The sequence below is a fragment of the Lissotriton vulgaris genome, chromosome 11 (assembly GCF_964263255.1).
Source record: "Lissotriton vulgaris chromosome 11, aLisVul1.2, whole genome shotgun sequence".
NCBI lineage: Eukaryota > Metazoa > Chordata > Amphibia > Caudata > Salamandridae > Lissotriton > Lissotriton vulgaris.
This window is the reverse complement of record NC_141699.1, coordinates 198,854,993-198,871,070: the sequence shown is the minus strand read 5'-3', so window position 1 is coordinate 198,871,070 and position 16,078 is coordinate 198,854,993. Positions and strand designations below refer to the sequence as shown.

Genomic DNA, 16,078 nt, shown 5'->3' with positions numbered 1-16,078 from the left:
CTGACAGCAAAAACTAATTGAGTTGGAAGTCACCCTCTTTATACAAACCCATGGTACTTTGATTGGGAGTACTTTTGCTTTTACAGGGTTATATGTACTCAACTTAGAAAAGAGAAACATCTTATATGAGACCAACCCATATCGGAGTAACATCTCTATTTGGAAATGATATATAGATGACATTGTGGTGATATTGAGAGAGGACATACAGACGGCCTCCAAATATTACTTGGCTCAACAACCAGAATAGGAACATTTACACGTTCTATCAGTAGAGAATCACTTTCATTCCTGGATGTGGATATCTTCCTACAGAGAGGGACCCTACAGACAGATAACACTCAGAGGCTAACTGCTAAGAACAGTTTGTTACGCTCTGTTAGACTTGGCATCTTCTGGCGTGTTCTCCGTGTCTTTTTGCTTTCTGACCTCTCGGTTTTTTACTCTGTTTTTGCTGGTTTAGTGATTGTGCGCACTGTCTCACTGCTGTTCAGTGTGTAAGTGCAAGTGCTCCTATTGTAAATTGTTATTATGGATTGGTGTTTCCATGATTGGCATATTTGATTTACTGGTAAGCCCTAGTAAATGCACTTTGTGTGCCAGGGCCTGTAAATCAAATGCTACTAATGGGCCTGCAGCACTGATTGGGCCACCCACATGAGTAGCTGTGAAAAGATATCTCAGGCCTGCCACTGCAGAGTCTGCACGCAGTTTGTAACTGCCATGCCGACCTGTGCACCCACTTGCCAGGCCCTAACCTTCCCTTTTCTTACATATCAGTTACCCCTAAGGTAGGCCCAAGGTACTCCTGAGGGCAAGGTGCTATGTATGTTAAAGGTAGGACATGTACTGGTGAGTGTAACATGTCCTGGTGGTTAATTACAGTGTATTTCGTTTTTCACCACTGCAAGGCTATCTGTCCCATAGGAAAGAATGGGAGTTTTACTTATAAAATCTTATAAGCATAACTTCCCATTGGGATAAGATAGAGGAATAGAGTTTAGTGTGCCTGGACTCAGAATGTAAAAATGCATCTTTCCGTAAGGTTGATTTTTATGTTCTGGGTTTGAAAATACCACTTTTAGAAAGTAGGTATATTCTTTCTAAGCCATCCTGTGTGCCTCTGCTGGGTTTGTGGATTGACTGTCTGACTTTGGAGGGACAGGGGCTGGAGATGTGCAGTGGCTCCAGAGAGTCTGGATGTGTGAGGGCTGGGATGAATAGACCTTGGCTGCATTTAGAGTAGTGGTAGGAGATTTCCTTACCCCTGAATGGGCCTGGTCTACCTGGAACAATGCAGTCACCGCCTCCTGCTGGGAAGCTGGGCCAGAGAGAACCAAACTGGTTTGGACTAAGCCCAGACACTCTCTGCCTGAGAAAACAAAAGGATTTTGAGAATAAATATTGGGGCCAGACCCCAGATTTTAGGAACTTGCTGGAATCAAGGAACTTGCCAAGAAGAAGAGTTAGAAGAGCTGCCAGGAGGAGTACTGCCCCTTTGCTGTAGTATTGCTTTGTTGGGTTGGCCTGCAGTTGCTGCTTCTGCCTTGGGCAGTGAAAGGACTGAACTTTCTTTTACTTGTGCTGAATCTCTCCAAAGGTTCGAAGTAGAGCGTGCCTCCTGTTCTGAAGTCTCAGGGACTGCAAAGACTTCAGCAATCACTGGGTACCGCTTCTCAAACTGCTGCTCCTGTTACCACAGAGAAGGGAAACGCAACCGACTCCATCACCGACTCCGTCGCTGGCTCTGTGTCCTGACGGCACCGCAGAAGGCACCGCATGCATCTTGCACTGCAACCCTGGTCTCACCAACTACAACGGCCGCCGCCGCCACCGAGCCGCTGCTTGTACTGCGACCTGTGGACTCCGCACCGTCACGCTTCACTTCACTATCCTGATCTCAACGACTCTGTTGCTGCTGCTGACTTCGGCACCCGTGACCGAGAGGCATGCTGACACCCTTGTGCTTTCTATGGAGAGAGAGAGGCAGGAAAGGGCTAATTCCCACTGTGACATTTTGTGTTTTATCTTCAACTTAAAGACTTCAACTACGATGAGGACCGGCTGTAAGATCAACTTCGGGAACGGGACGTCCCTTTCAACTACTACGCATCACAGCATGAAGCCTTCTGATGTTTGATGATATAGACCTTCGCCTTGCGTTCCCGCCTGCTCTTTGGGTTCATCTGGATGCAGTTGTCTCAGTCCCTGGAGCTGTGCTCTGACCACAGGCACTATGAGCATATCACATAGGGGGTCTGTCACTGACATTTGTTCCCGACATTTCCGATAAGGTTTAAATCCTATCATTTTGGGAGGTGACCCACTTTTGAGTTGCCAGATCAAGTCTTACACCTGGGGGAATATTCACAAGGTTAGGAATCTGTGGTTAGGAGTAAACAATAGAAACATGCCAGCTTTCTGCCTCAATCATCTTAGTTATCGTTAAAAAAATTATTTTGGCGCTCAAAGTTCCACTGATTTCAAAATAATGAAGTCTGCAGAAAGATTGATAGTTCAAAGTCTTTCAGTTGTAAAAGGTTACCTTAACAGCTCCTTCAGTCTCCATGAACCAGCGCCTCAGCATGGACTGGATGTGTATATCACTAAGCTCATTGTTAGCATTCAGGATCTCATTCTTGACTACCTCCTCCAAGAGAAGACGCCGTAATCGCCAGTAGAAAAACGTGCGGGCATTCTTCCACTCAATGATATCCTTCGGGGATAAAAAAGTAAGGGCAATACAGAGTTTATTTAGTAGGAATAGAATATCCAATCGATATGTCCACTATTTTTTCTTGAATTTATACATTACACACACACAAATACATAGCTACACTGAACATTGTAATATTTATTTGCAAATTTGAAACTTTAAAACATTTCCCCCAATTGCTATACACTTTGGTGAATGGATCATTTTGTAATATGCCTTTTTGATAATTGCACAATTACTGCCCCCAAGAACTAAGGGTTCGATTTACATCTTAGTGGACGGGTTACTCTGCCACAATGGGGATGGATTTCCTGTCCGCTGAAATATAAATCCTGTATGATATAATAGGAATTATATTTCGGCGGACGAGATATCCGTCCCATTGAACAAGTTACTTACTTTCTGTAACACTTTTTCTGGTGGCTACAGTATCTGCCTGTGGATTCCTCACCTTATGAATATTTCCTGCGCCAGCATTCCGTGGATTTTTTTTCCTACCTCTCCACGCCGATGAGGACGTCACAATGCCACGGCTCCGCTCGCGACTCTGCATGACGTCACCGGAGCCATAAGGGAGCCTCATCGGCGTGATGACGTCAGTCCAACCCATTTTTTCCGTGCCTCTGAGGCGAACAGGTGGACCGAAAACAGATTCCAAGTTTACATAGTACACAATATTCAAAAAAATACACATAGTGTACAATCAAAAGGAAAGCCCAAGAATATAAGCTTTTCCTATAAATGTACCAGATAGATAGAAGATACAATGTAAAACAACATGTCAAACAAAGTAACCTTTAGGGTATACAATGGTGGACAAAGGGGTGGAGGAATCCACAGGCAGATACTGTATCCACCAGAAAAAGCGTTACAGAAGGTAAGTAACTTGTTCTTCTGATGGATACACCTGCCTGTGGATTCCTCACCTTATGAATAGATTCCCACAGCTGTCCCACCCCTGGAGAAGGGTGTCAACCCTTCTATATCAAAAAGGCCTGCAGGACAGAGGGCGCAAAGTGGCCCTCCCCTCATTTCGGAGTCCAAGCAATAATGCTTTGCGAAAATGTTGCGGGAGGCCCAAGTCGCTGCCTTACAAATGTCCACTACAGGAACACCTCTGGCCAAAGCAGAGGTGGATGACTTGACTCTGGTGGAATAAGCTCTAATACCATCAGGCGTTTCCTTACCAGAAAGGGCGTAGCAGATCTTGATGAGCCACACACCCCCCCGACGTCGTCCAGGTACGTGACGTCAGCGAAGTCATATAAGTCTCTCCCGGCGCGGTGACGTCAGTTTTCTTCTGAGAAACGTTTCTGCGGCACAGCGCGGAGCCACAAACAAAAACTGTGAAAGTATGGGAACAGTGTGCACAGGATGAAAAATCCATGAAATAAATAAGGAGGATGGTGCAAAGCACCATCGTAAAAGACGGAATCAGACACTGTCTACATATAAGTGAAAAAGCGAGAGTGGAACAAAGCTGTGAGAAAGAACCCAGCAAAGCGAAGCGCAGACCCTTCCCCAAGTGTGAGCAACAAGGGAAGAATATCTCAACAGACTGTTATTACCATTTAGAACTGTGCCATTCTGCAAGGACGGAGCACAGAAAGAACAACAATCCACTGCAGGAAGGTATGAAAAGACTGGCACTTCCCCTAAAGTAATGGAGCTCTGAAACCGAGCTCAACAGATCCCCAAAGAAGACGACTATAGAGGAGACAAGAGCCCTGAGTCAATTGAGATGGTGGGAGGGAGGGAAGGCAGCAGGAGAAGAGAAGATAAAGATGAATCGCCTGATAAAGGTGAATCAATACCATCTTACAGGAAAGAAGCCCCTTGGAGGGAGTCAGCTGCAAATGACAATTCTCAAAGGGGCGCAACAATGTGAGCACCCGTGAAAGAAATCCCAATGGCAACTGAAAAGAGGCAAGTGAAGAAACCCACTTGGCAAAGTCCTCGCAGAATGGGGAGGATGGGTGGGCTTTAAGGAATCTGCGGCTAGACAACGTCTCTACCAGATACATTGTTACCAAAGGTAAGTAACTCATACATCTGATAGAGACACCTAGCGGCAGATTCCTTAACTTAGAATAGATACCACAGCCATACCCCCAAGGGGGAGGTGGGTCTGCAACAGAACAACAGAAAGTGCCCAAAACACTGAGCCGGCAACAGAGTGACGGACTATGGGAAAAACTGTGGTCGAACAGCCAGACAGCAATCCGAGTAGCGAGGAAGAGCAAAAGATAAAAGGAAATAAGGCATCTCAAAAATGCCAGAACGGCGCAATACCATACCTGTATAAGTATGCAATGTATAAACGCACCAGCAACATCCCAATACAACAGCGAGAATCCAGAACGAAGGAGGAATTAAGACCACTCTCAGCTTAATGGTGCACTATGTGGGCGCTAACCAAAGGTTGAGGAAAATATGAAGGGATGTAACCAGATCCTACCATGCTAGCCCACGGAGGGGAGGCCGGAGAGGCCACATCCAAGAACCGAAGAGCAAGAGGCAGGAACTGAGCAACATGTTAGGAGAACAGGCGGGAACAAGAAACACGCCAAGTGCACACCAAGCGACAGGGGCGAACAGTATCAACCTGAAGCACGCTGTTGCGGACACAACTGAAACATGCACAGAGCAGACAGCCACCGAGAGAACAGGGTGACGTAACTAAAATAACCATAGAACTGCACAACTAGGCAGCTTAAAGGCCAAAGTGAGAACTAATTCACAAATACAGATATGCAGGGTGAAAAACCTGGGACGACTGGCATCAGAGGAGCTGTCCCGCAGAGACAGCAGATATAGAGTAGGGTTATATCCAAATGAAAAGGACACAACCGAAGAGAGTGGCAGCAGAGGCACCAAAGCACCAATAGGAGCTGTGAAGAGGAACCCGAATAAATGTTCAAAAGAACTCCAGAGTTCAAGACCACATCCTCCGACTGTGTGGGATAATTAACTCTCCCTCGGAGAGAGATATTGTTCACCAAGAAAGGAGCAGCGTGAAGCTGGGGTACCACATTAGGGAGTGGGATGCAAAAGGAACCCTTATTGCAGAAGATGCCGGAAAAAGTAACGAAGTGCACTTAAACCCACTGCACAGAGACACTGCAGCGTAGAACAAGGGCAAGCCCGAGTAGAGCACTGAAAATCTCCTTGAAACACGGACCTGACCTCGCAGTAGCGAAGAGAGGTGGAGATGTACAAAAGAGGGTATCCATGGGCAACCTGTAAAAAAATAATATATATATATATATATATATATATATATATATCCGAAAATAAAAACTTTGCCGTCTCCAACCTCCGCAGGGCGATGAAGAAAGGCACAAACTCCTCTCTTTTGGTTTGGCGAGATTCAATTTATTGCTCACATTGAATTTGTCATAACGCGTTTCGGCTGACAAAGCAGCCTTGATCACATGCAGAAATGTGTTTGCCACCATCTTTTAAATACCACCCCTATGTGTCACGTGATTCCCAATGAACATAAATAAAAGACTATGTAAACACTGGTCGTATTGTACACAAAGGGCAAAGCTGGTCACAGTATATACAACAAGGTATATCTTAAAGAACCAGCCGGAACTATAATACAATATGGATAAAAATATAGTTTAAATACCATAATAAATACTGAGTAAAAGATACAATATTAAACCCTTCCAGAGTTTAAACAAATTAATATCAGCATAAATGCATTTATATCAAAACTTTATGGCAAGCTGCTATAAATATATGAAAGAAATTATAGTATGAAGCAAAGCAACATGTAGAAAACACTAATGACCTATACTTTCGGCCAGAGCTGAAATTGGTAAAATATCAAAATGAAACCCCAACTGTTGAGTTAAGATCTCGGGCAAATGAACCATTGGTGATGTTTAAACAAAACATACAAAATATATCAGCATAAATGCATAGATATCATATGGTAAACTATCCTACACATATGTGGTTCTAAAAACCCTGTAATAAAAGCTTTTCTATCATATATAAGACGCAGTGCTTCAATCACAATAAAGCAGCTAATAATATCAAGACTATACAAATAGGGGGCGTGGCGAGCAGCCAAGCAAGATGGCCGCAGCCTAAAGGGGCTCCGAGGGTGAGTTCGTCTCCCCAGCAATCCGCTAATTAATCCGTCATTAAAATTGTACCCAGAACCTACAATAAGATGGCCGAGACGGAGCAAAACGTTGCCATCCAGTGCCGGTGAAAATCGGATGGCGCTAGGGTGAGCTATAGGGAGAGGCGGACTGCGGTCTACCCGGTGAGCAGCAGCCGGGGTCTAAATTTTGGTGGCTGGCCCGCGAAATTGCCCCGCGGCCGGCTGGGAGGACCGGACTGTGGCGGTGAGAGCTGGCGGGCAGAAAATAGGCGGGCTACTGTGCCGAAGAAGTTGCCTGCCACCTTGGGGCTGGAGACAGACAGAGATTGGAGTGTCCCCACCCCCCCTGGAACATCGGGGGCCAGGGCCCATGACAGGTGAGAAGGCAGGGCGGACTACACACGCAATCGAAGCCGCCGTAACACAATTGAGGACAATAGCACGAGCAGCAGGAGAAGGCGGACTGCGGCCTACCTGTTAAGCAGCAGCCGGGGACTAAATTTGAAAGGCTGGTCCGCGGAAAAGCCTTGTGACCGGCTGCAAGGACCGGAGTGGTGGCGGCGAGTGCTCACGAGCAGAATATCGGCGGGCAACGGTGCCGGAGGGGACACTTGCTGCCTCTGGTACTGGGACGGTGGGAAATCGGAGTCCCCCCCTGGAGACCTGATGAATAAGGCCCATGTCGGGTGAGAAGACCGGGCTGATTACACACAAAAGCGAAGCCGCCACGACACAGTCGATAGGATACGGCGGCGGGGACCAGAACAGTGAAAGCACTGCAGGGGCAGGCACACACGTGGAGCTGTTGCTCAAGTGCCATACAGCATCAACCTAATTGGCCTGGGCTGGGCAGAGGGCCCTCTCATTGAAGAACCCGGTGGGGGAGCCGGGCGACACTCTCTGGGTGCAGTAAGGGGCAAGGGGCTGAGAAACACTGCGATTAGCAGTGTAATTAAGGACCTATCAAGCTAGCCCCCAGGCTGAGTGACCAGTGTTTGGAGGCCACGAGGATATAGGGTGGCAGCAAGCTGCGGCCCAGCTAGGGAAAACAGAGGCACAGATCCAACTGGGAGAGGTATATTCGGCACAAGAATACTATTACAGCTATCCTGCGATCCCCTTGCTGCCCCACACCCATCACCCCCAGTGGCAGCGCTGGTGTGACGACGGACAGTGCAACACACAATAACAACACGCAGTGTCGGGTGTGAGTTCTCTTAAGTACTGCCGATTGGAGGTCCCCAACGCAATTATCATATATCTTGAGCAGAAGGACGGGCGCTATAGCATAACAGACAATGAGTGGCAAGGGGTACCTCCCGAACCAGCAAGGTAAGCTGAATAAATTTGCATACACTAAAGACTTCTCTCCGTTACCAGAATGTAAAGGGCAGGCTGAAAAAGACAAAGAAGAAGATGGCGGCCCTAAGGTGACACTAAAAGATATCATGGCGGCCCTCCATAAAGTGCAAACTATGGTGGGTTCCATCTCAACAGATGTTACGTTCCTAAGAGCGGATTTTCAGAAAATGTCTGCCAGAGTTGCAAAGGTGGAACAGGTGACGACGGCTCTCTCCAAAGACTCCACGCTCCTGATCAAGACGGTGACGCAGTTGGAGGCAGATAACAAGCGTATGGCGGCGAAACTGGACGACCAGGAAGAGCGCTCCCGTCGTAATAATGTTCGAAATACGGGGCTTCCGGAGTCGGAAGGGGGCCCGTTATGGACCTCTACATTGAAGACCTCATAAAATCACGCTTGCAGCCTAAAGGACTCACAGCCTTCTTTTCAGTGGAACGAGCACATAGGGTGCCGGGTGGCAGGCCAAAGCCTGGAGCCCCTCCACGTCCGGTACTGGCCCGTATCTTCAATTTTCGAGACAGAGACGCCATTCTTCAAACGGCCAGGGTGGCACAGCCCATCTGAGTGCAAAACTCTGTAGTCTCATTCTTCCCGGACTAGACGGCGACAGTTTTGGCACGCCGCAGGAATTTCTTCGAGGTCAAGAAGGCACTGAGGGCCCGTGAACTACCATACTCCATGCTCTTCCCGGCAAAGCTCCAAGTAGTTGCTGCCTGAAAAACCTGGTTTTTCGACACGCCGGAGGAGGCTCATGACTAGCTGGAAGGGTGGTGAACGGCAGAGAGGCCCGGAAAAGCGCTGAGGAGACGACAACGTCTGGTGAGAGAAGGAGATTCGGAGGCTGTTGAGCAAGATGGAGGGGAAGATGAACAATCACAGAAGGAGGCAGGAGAATGAGTTCTTCTGAGGCTCACCTCCTCCATACATGGAGGGTGTACACTGATGTAAGTTTTGGCCCACCTCGGCACTACGACCGCGACGACTAAACTGATAGTTCGGAACTCTGGGGCATGGGGAAGATACAGACTTCCTCGGACTTCCCGCTCCCACACATGCAAGTAAAGTTACGGGGATGGGGTTCCAAGCACTCTGCTGAGTTTGGGTGGCGGGCAGTTTTGGGTCCGCAGGGCAGGGAGGGCAAGAGGGAGGGTATTGTTACTGGATATGTGGTATGATGTTTCTATCGCACAAGTTACTACTTGTGTAACGATATATCTGTAAGAGACATTAGTTAGTGACAGATTCCTTACCTTATAATATCTCCAGGCGTCAGACTGGATCGGGAAACTTTTTCGTAGCAGTACCCTTGCGCGTCGGTAGGCGTCGTCTGCGGCTCCGCGTCCGTCGTCAGCGTCGTAGGCACCGTGCTGACGTCATCGGAGTACTTAGACGCCGCCTCCGCGTGCTGACGTCAGTTCTTAGACACAGCTTTTCCGCGCCAGAAACGCAGAGCTATGCCAAAATCCAACACTGGTGCCTTGAAACTAGGGCCCTGAAAGGGGATGACCTTAACCCTAGATATCGGTTCGCAGAACGGGGAGGATGGGTGGGTCGGTAAGGAATCTATCACTAACTAATGTCTCTTACAGATATATTGTTACACAAGTAGTAACTTGTGCATCTGAAAGAGACACATTAGTGATAGATTCCTTACTTTAGAATAGATACCCCAGCAATACCAACCCCGGTGGTGGGTCTGCGAACCAATAATCACACCAGAAAGTCCTGGAGGACCGAACGGTCAAAGAAGCCATCCCTCCGGACTTGGCTGTCCAGGCAGTAGTGTCTTGCGAACGTGTGCAGCGAGGCCCACGTAGCTGCCTGACAGATGTCCTGCAAGGGCACACCTCGGCCCAAGGCAGTTGTAGTTGCTGTGGCTCGAGTGGAATGAGCCCTCAGGCCAACAGGGCGTTCCTTCTTTGCCAAGGAGTAACACGCCTGGATACACAAGATGATCCACCGTGAGATGATCCGCTTGTGTACCGCTTTCCCCTTCTTAGCGCCCACGTAACCAACAAAGAGTTGGTCATCCACCCGGAACTGGCGTGTGCGATCCAGATAGAACGAGAGCGCACGTTTTGGGTCCAGACGGTGGAGCCTCTCTTCCTCTCTCGAGGGATGCGGAGGCGGAAAGAAGGTGGGCAAGGTAATGGATTGCCGAATGTGGAAGGCCGTGACCACCTTGGGTAGGAAAGAAGGTCTTTGTGAGAAGTTGGCCTGATATATGATGCTCACTAGTTCTAGTGATCACCTTGTATCAGTCCAAACAACCCTTATGGTGATTGGTTGTAAGTCAACCTTATAGACCAGCTATCCTAATGGTAGCATGGACAAAGCAATCTTAGGCTAAACTCTTTTGGCATGTGAAGCCAGCTGTTTTACCACATATAACCCCTTGAATACCAAGTGAAAGGACACCGCACAGGTTGTTATGAAAATAAACAAGATATTTATTAACTAACATACACCTCTGAGCTCTTTATGAGATCAGAGGGCTAAGCACATGACTATCTCTTAGGAAAAATACGTTTAAGTTGCACAAATTACAATGGTGCCCTAGGGGCACGACAAACCATATACTGAGTAAGTGGAATGTGAAAGTCGATAAAAGGAATGGAGCTGTCCAAAGGCTGTAGGATCGCTGGGACCACGCTATACTAACTCTAGGTAGGTAATAGGAGGCCCACGGAACGCGTGTGCAGAGTGTGAACTCACACGCGAGATGCGTAACAGTGTCTATGGACAGTACAGTTCAAGAAAACAGTGAATATGGACAATCCTGACAAGGTAGAACTAAAACGACTGTGGAACTAGACACTAGGAGAGTCAAGCTACCCTTGAGCACCGAAATGCTTGTGTTACCTCACCCACAGGCTGCGGGTGCATAGGTGCCAAGTCGTGTCGGGTTCCGGCGTTGAAGTCTATGGAGCCTGGAAGAAAAGATGCTGCAGGCGATCAGGAGGAAGATGTCCGGTGTGTTCCAAGGGTGGATCAGTGAAGAGAAGAACCTGACAGCAGAGGGGACTATGTTCAAAGTCACTAGCCAGTGACTGGAGTGGAACCAGGAGTGGAACCAGATGTCGTCGTCGCGATCAGGTGAGGGTGCACGCTTGTCTCTGCAGCCACGTGGCCCAGATGGTGTCTTCGACGACCAAGATGGAGGCACGAGCTGTCCCACGCAGGCTCTCGCTGTCGGTGGTGTCGGCTTCGGAGTCAACAGGCCTTGGCAAAGGCAACCCACGCGGTGAGTGGAAACGGCATCTGGAGTGGACCAGGAGGGTCCGGGGTGCTCCTCTTTTGGAAGGGAGCAAGGGCCAGTCTGGAGCAACCAGACCAACAGAGAAGATTTCGGAGTTCGTTGTCTAGGAGGTCACTAGCCAGCCGGCAAGTGACCAGACAACGCGTCGAGCAGCAAACAGGCAGAAGTGCCCCACGCAGATCTTGTGGATGCTGGAGGGCTGGTCTTCGGTGCAGGAGCTGCTCGGGGTTGGGGCTTCTCAATCCCCAAAGCACTTGGATGAGGTTACCTCAGAAGTCGTGCTGGAGCGAAGTGCTGCTTCTTTCAAGATGGCCGGTCCCACGTGTCTCGTCGCACCCACGGATCTCAGCTGTGCTGCAGATGTAGGTAAAGGTCGGAGAGGTCTGGGAATCCGGGTCTCGTCGGGCTCTGAAGTCTGGATCCTTGCAGGAAGACGACAAAAGGAAGCCGCTGGACGCTGATGGTGCCTGCTTGTGCAGGGTGGACACTCCTTGCCCACAAGGGAGATTTCTTCAGTCTTCTGTGGAGCAGAACGTCAGAACGAGATTCAAATCCCACTGAGGCATTATGAAATGAACAGGAGGGAAAAACAGGGGACTTGAAAAGGGAAGGCTGATCTGGAAGCCGTAAAAAGGCTGAAATGGCCAAGAGATAGCCTTTGACAGTGCCCAGAGAAGAGCACTGCTGGGCCAAAGAAAGGAGAAATAGAAGGACCTCTGAAAGAGGGGCAGAAAGGGGATCCATGTGCACCATGCCACAAATGTATTCCACTTGCAGGCGTATACCGTTTTAGTGGAGGGACGCCTGGCTGCCAAGATAACATGATAACGCCAAGAGGGGTAGAGAGAAGAGAAGAAGCAAGATTAAATAATAGGCATGGAGTGTTACAAATTGTGTTTTTGAAAACTGCCCTCACTCACACACAAATGTGTGTGACATGCTTCATCATCGGGTCTGCTTACAAAACATCCTAGCGTAGCCACGCACAGGATGGAGCATTGGGAGGGGGAAGACAAACAACATAAAAGTGAGAAGTAATAGTGTCAGGGTGTGTAAAACCCAACGACTGGGTACAGTGATAGAAAAGGTGCAGCAAAGAAAGTGCCTAAAATTGACTCATGGGTACCCAACTAGAACCCTTTATTCATTGGTCCCAAGGCCAGGATTAAAATGGTGAAGGATGGGCGTGTTATAGAGAATATTAGGTTCCCAAAAACACCCCTCCTTAAACTGCTAATGTCAACATGTTTTGACCGTCTTACTATGCCCCCATGGGAAGGTCACGTCGGTCTTCCTCAGGACTTCTACTAGTCCCAGTCATATTCCCCACCTTACTTTACTCTGGTCAATTGATGGGAGTAAAGGACCTACACAGATCCAGAATGTGTGGATGTACTCCCCGCCAACACGGGATGCAAATACTGAAAAGAGACAATAAACATATGCCTATCAAGGGGAGTTGGATACAGCCTGGTGGTCACCATATTCACCAAACAGATTATCAAGTCAAGAAAAATTGAGCCCCCTTGTGAAATGACGGGCTTCATGCTAAAAGAGCAGTCTAATCATGTCAAGTCAAGTCAAGTTAAAATTTGTATAGCGCACTACTCACCCAGAGGGTCTCAAGGCGCTTGAGGGAGGGGGGGTACGTTACTTATCAAATATCCAAGTTTTTAGGTTAACTATATTATTGTCTTAACCCCTCCCAGAGAATACACTCATGAAAAGACCCTAGAAATCCCGGATATTCATATTTATTGCTGTCATGCATAAAAACACCACATCCACTCGTTATTAACAACAGATGTTATCATCACGCATAAAGGGGAACACCTACACACCTGCCCCCCAGCCAGAACTCACCAAGTTTATCAATTTGGTGAACCCGAAATGGCGGCGGGCAGGGAGAACCCCTAAGAACACAACCTGTATCCGAGAAGAAACCAGTTACCACAGTCGTCAGTTCCCGGTAAGACGCTGGACTTAAAAGGTTTCATAATGCCAGTATCCGAGAAAGACATCCCCATTCCCCCATTCCGAGCCTCCTTACTGTTCCGAAGGGAATTCACACTAGTTGTGCCTGCTTGCTCACCGCCGAGTAGTGCAGTAAAACAACGCGGCCATGGCCGCTAAGTATACTTCTTCCACCTACGCCCCCAGGAGTCACGTGTGGCGCGTAAGCGTCAGTTTACCAGCCGCCGGGCGGGTGAAGGCGGTGGCATGGTCCCCGACTCTAACAAGCACGCCTCTTCCCTGCCCGTCAAGGACGTCCCATGCGAGAAAGGCAGACCCGCTCCCATCATCTAAACGAGTCATAGTAAAAGACACAGGTAAGAGGGAACTCACCTTACTACAATTAATAGTCCCTTCTAAAATGAATACTCCCAACAGAAAAAAATGTGAGAAAGGGTCAGATGGGGTGCGTTCCCAGCACGGGTCCGATGACCCTATGTATAAATAACAACAAGCACCAATACCTAATAGCTTCTTAATAAAGAAGGATCATGTCCCAAGCCAGGAGAAAACCCTGCCAGTTCAGACCAGGAATTCTAAGTACCAACAGTAGGAAACACCATCTCGCCCTTCGCATCCCCTCAGTATAGTACAACCCTAGGGGAAAGAGCCCGGCTAATAGTCCACCATATTCAAGGCAAAGTACACTAAGTCCCCATAACCCTGTCACGCCCCCAGATGTATACAAAAGGACAGATATCAGCGTATACCCAACAAGCACAAACAGACACAGCAACAATATTATCTTACAAATCAATCCCCCTAGGAAAGGGTGGATTACTCCATAGTGCCAGCAACGGATTAGAAGATTTACCTCGTAAGGGCATGCCATGGGATATCGTCATTAAGCCCCACTACGTGGCTCCTCAGACGATAAACCCATTTTTGTTCTCTCAGTAAGAGGGCTCTATTCTTGTCCCCCGTGTATGACCCCAACCGTAGTTTCTCAATGACCGACCACCTAAGCTCCTCTGTGGTGGGTCTTAGTTCTAAATAGTGTGCAGTCAGTTTCGTATTAGACCTCCCATATCTAATCGAAATCCGATGTTCCATAAGGCGGATCTTCACTTTCCGGCTAGTCATACCTACCTGCTGCTTACGACATGGACACGTAATCAGGTAAATAACTCCTTCAGAGTTAAAATTCATATGGGATCTTTGTTCCCATGGGTAAGCCAAGCCAACGTCAATACATTTCATGTTGCTGGTTAAATGGCATACACAACACGACCCACACTGTGTGTGTCCAATTACCGGGGGCAGGCCAATAGATGTGATAACCCCCCCATGTTGCACGTTCCTTGGTCTAGTGTGGACCTGTAGATCTTTCAAATTTTGACTGCGTTTAAAAGAGAAAAGTGGCTTCTCTACGCTCAACCCATTGGAATTTAAAATCCTCCAATTTTTCAGGACAGTTTGTTCGATCTAATGAGAAGCTATGTTGAATGTGGACACAAAAACTGGTTTATTCGTTGCAGGTCTGATGGTCTTGGACAACAGGAGTTCCCGATTGGCATCAGAGGCTCTCTTCCTAGCCCTTTTTATCACCCTTTCGGGGTACCCCCTCCTTAGCAGTTTCTCAGAGAGGAGACTCTCCTCTTCCTTAAAGTCCACTATGTCCGAACAGTTCCGGGGTATCCGGAAGTCCTGTCCAACAGGTAAATTTTCCCGCAGGGATTTAGGGTGGAGGCTGTCAAAGGCAAGTAAGGAGTTCTTATCCATTGGTTTATTGAAGACTCTTGTATGCAGAACCCCTTCCCTGGGTTCGATCACCAGATCCAGAAAGGGTAAACTAGTCTTGGTAATAGTGGAGGTGAAATGGAGTAAAGGATTCCTCTGATTAAGCGTTTCCAGGAAGAGATGAACCAATGGTGGTTCGTCCCCCTTCCAAACCACCAAGACGTCGTCAATATAACAACTCCAAAGTTTTATATTGGACATCCAAGGGCAAGAGATATCACTGATCGTTAAAAGGCCCCTAAGTAAAGGCCCGCCAGGCGAGGCGCACAAATGCTGCCCATGGAGGTACCATGGGTCTGCAGGTACAAAGTGCCATCAAATTCAAAGTAGTTCCTAGTCACTGCTATTTCTGCCAGATGTAGGAAAAAGGCCCTAGGTGTTTGATACAGCCAGTCCTCAGCAAACAAGATTTCCTCCAAGACCCTGAGGGTTTCTTTTTGCAGGATGTTGGTATACAAGGCCTCAATATCGAGGCCTATGAGAAACTCTGTACCAGGATCAAATGGCATGTCCTTCAAATGGTGTAAGATATCTAGAGTATCCCTTAGGTATGCCTGTAATCTCTGTACGAGAGGTTTCAAATAAAAGTCACAAAATTGTGACTTTTTTTCTGTCAAGGGCAGACCAGACCTGAGCTAGCATCAACATTTTGAACTTCTCCTTCCAGAGGAAGAGGTTGACGTTAGAGAGGTCCAAGATAGAACCCAGGCCCTTGTCCTTCTTGGGGCCCAGAAAGTAGAGGGAATAATAACCACAACCTACTTCAGGCCAAGGAATGCGCTTGATGGCCCCTTTGGCCAAGAGGGCAGTGACTTCCTGCTGAAGAAGCGCAGGATGATCCCCCCGACATGCGGTGGTACTGAG

At 48.0% G+C, this 16,078-nt stretch overlaps 1 protein-coding gene across 2 annotated transcripts in view; it reads right to left on the bottom strand.

Moving 5' to 3' along the window:
- The window catches only part of ACACB (acetyl-CoA carboxylase beta), a 1,895,698-nt gene that overhangs the window by 84,607 nt on the left and 1,795,013 nt on the right, over positions 1-16,078 (bottom strand). For both annotated transcript variants that reach the window (XM_086943101.1, XM_086943102.1), the window contains one exon: positions 2,546-2,716. In XM_086943101.1, the coding sequence (XP_086799227.1) occupies positions 2,546-2,716 (171 nt within the window). The remainder of the gene's footprint in view (positions 1-2,545; positions 2,717-16,078) is intronic.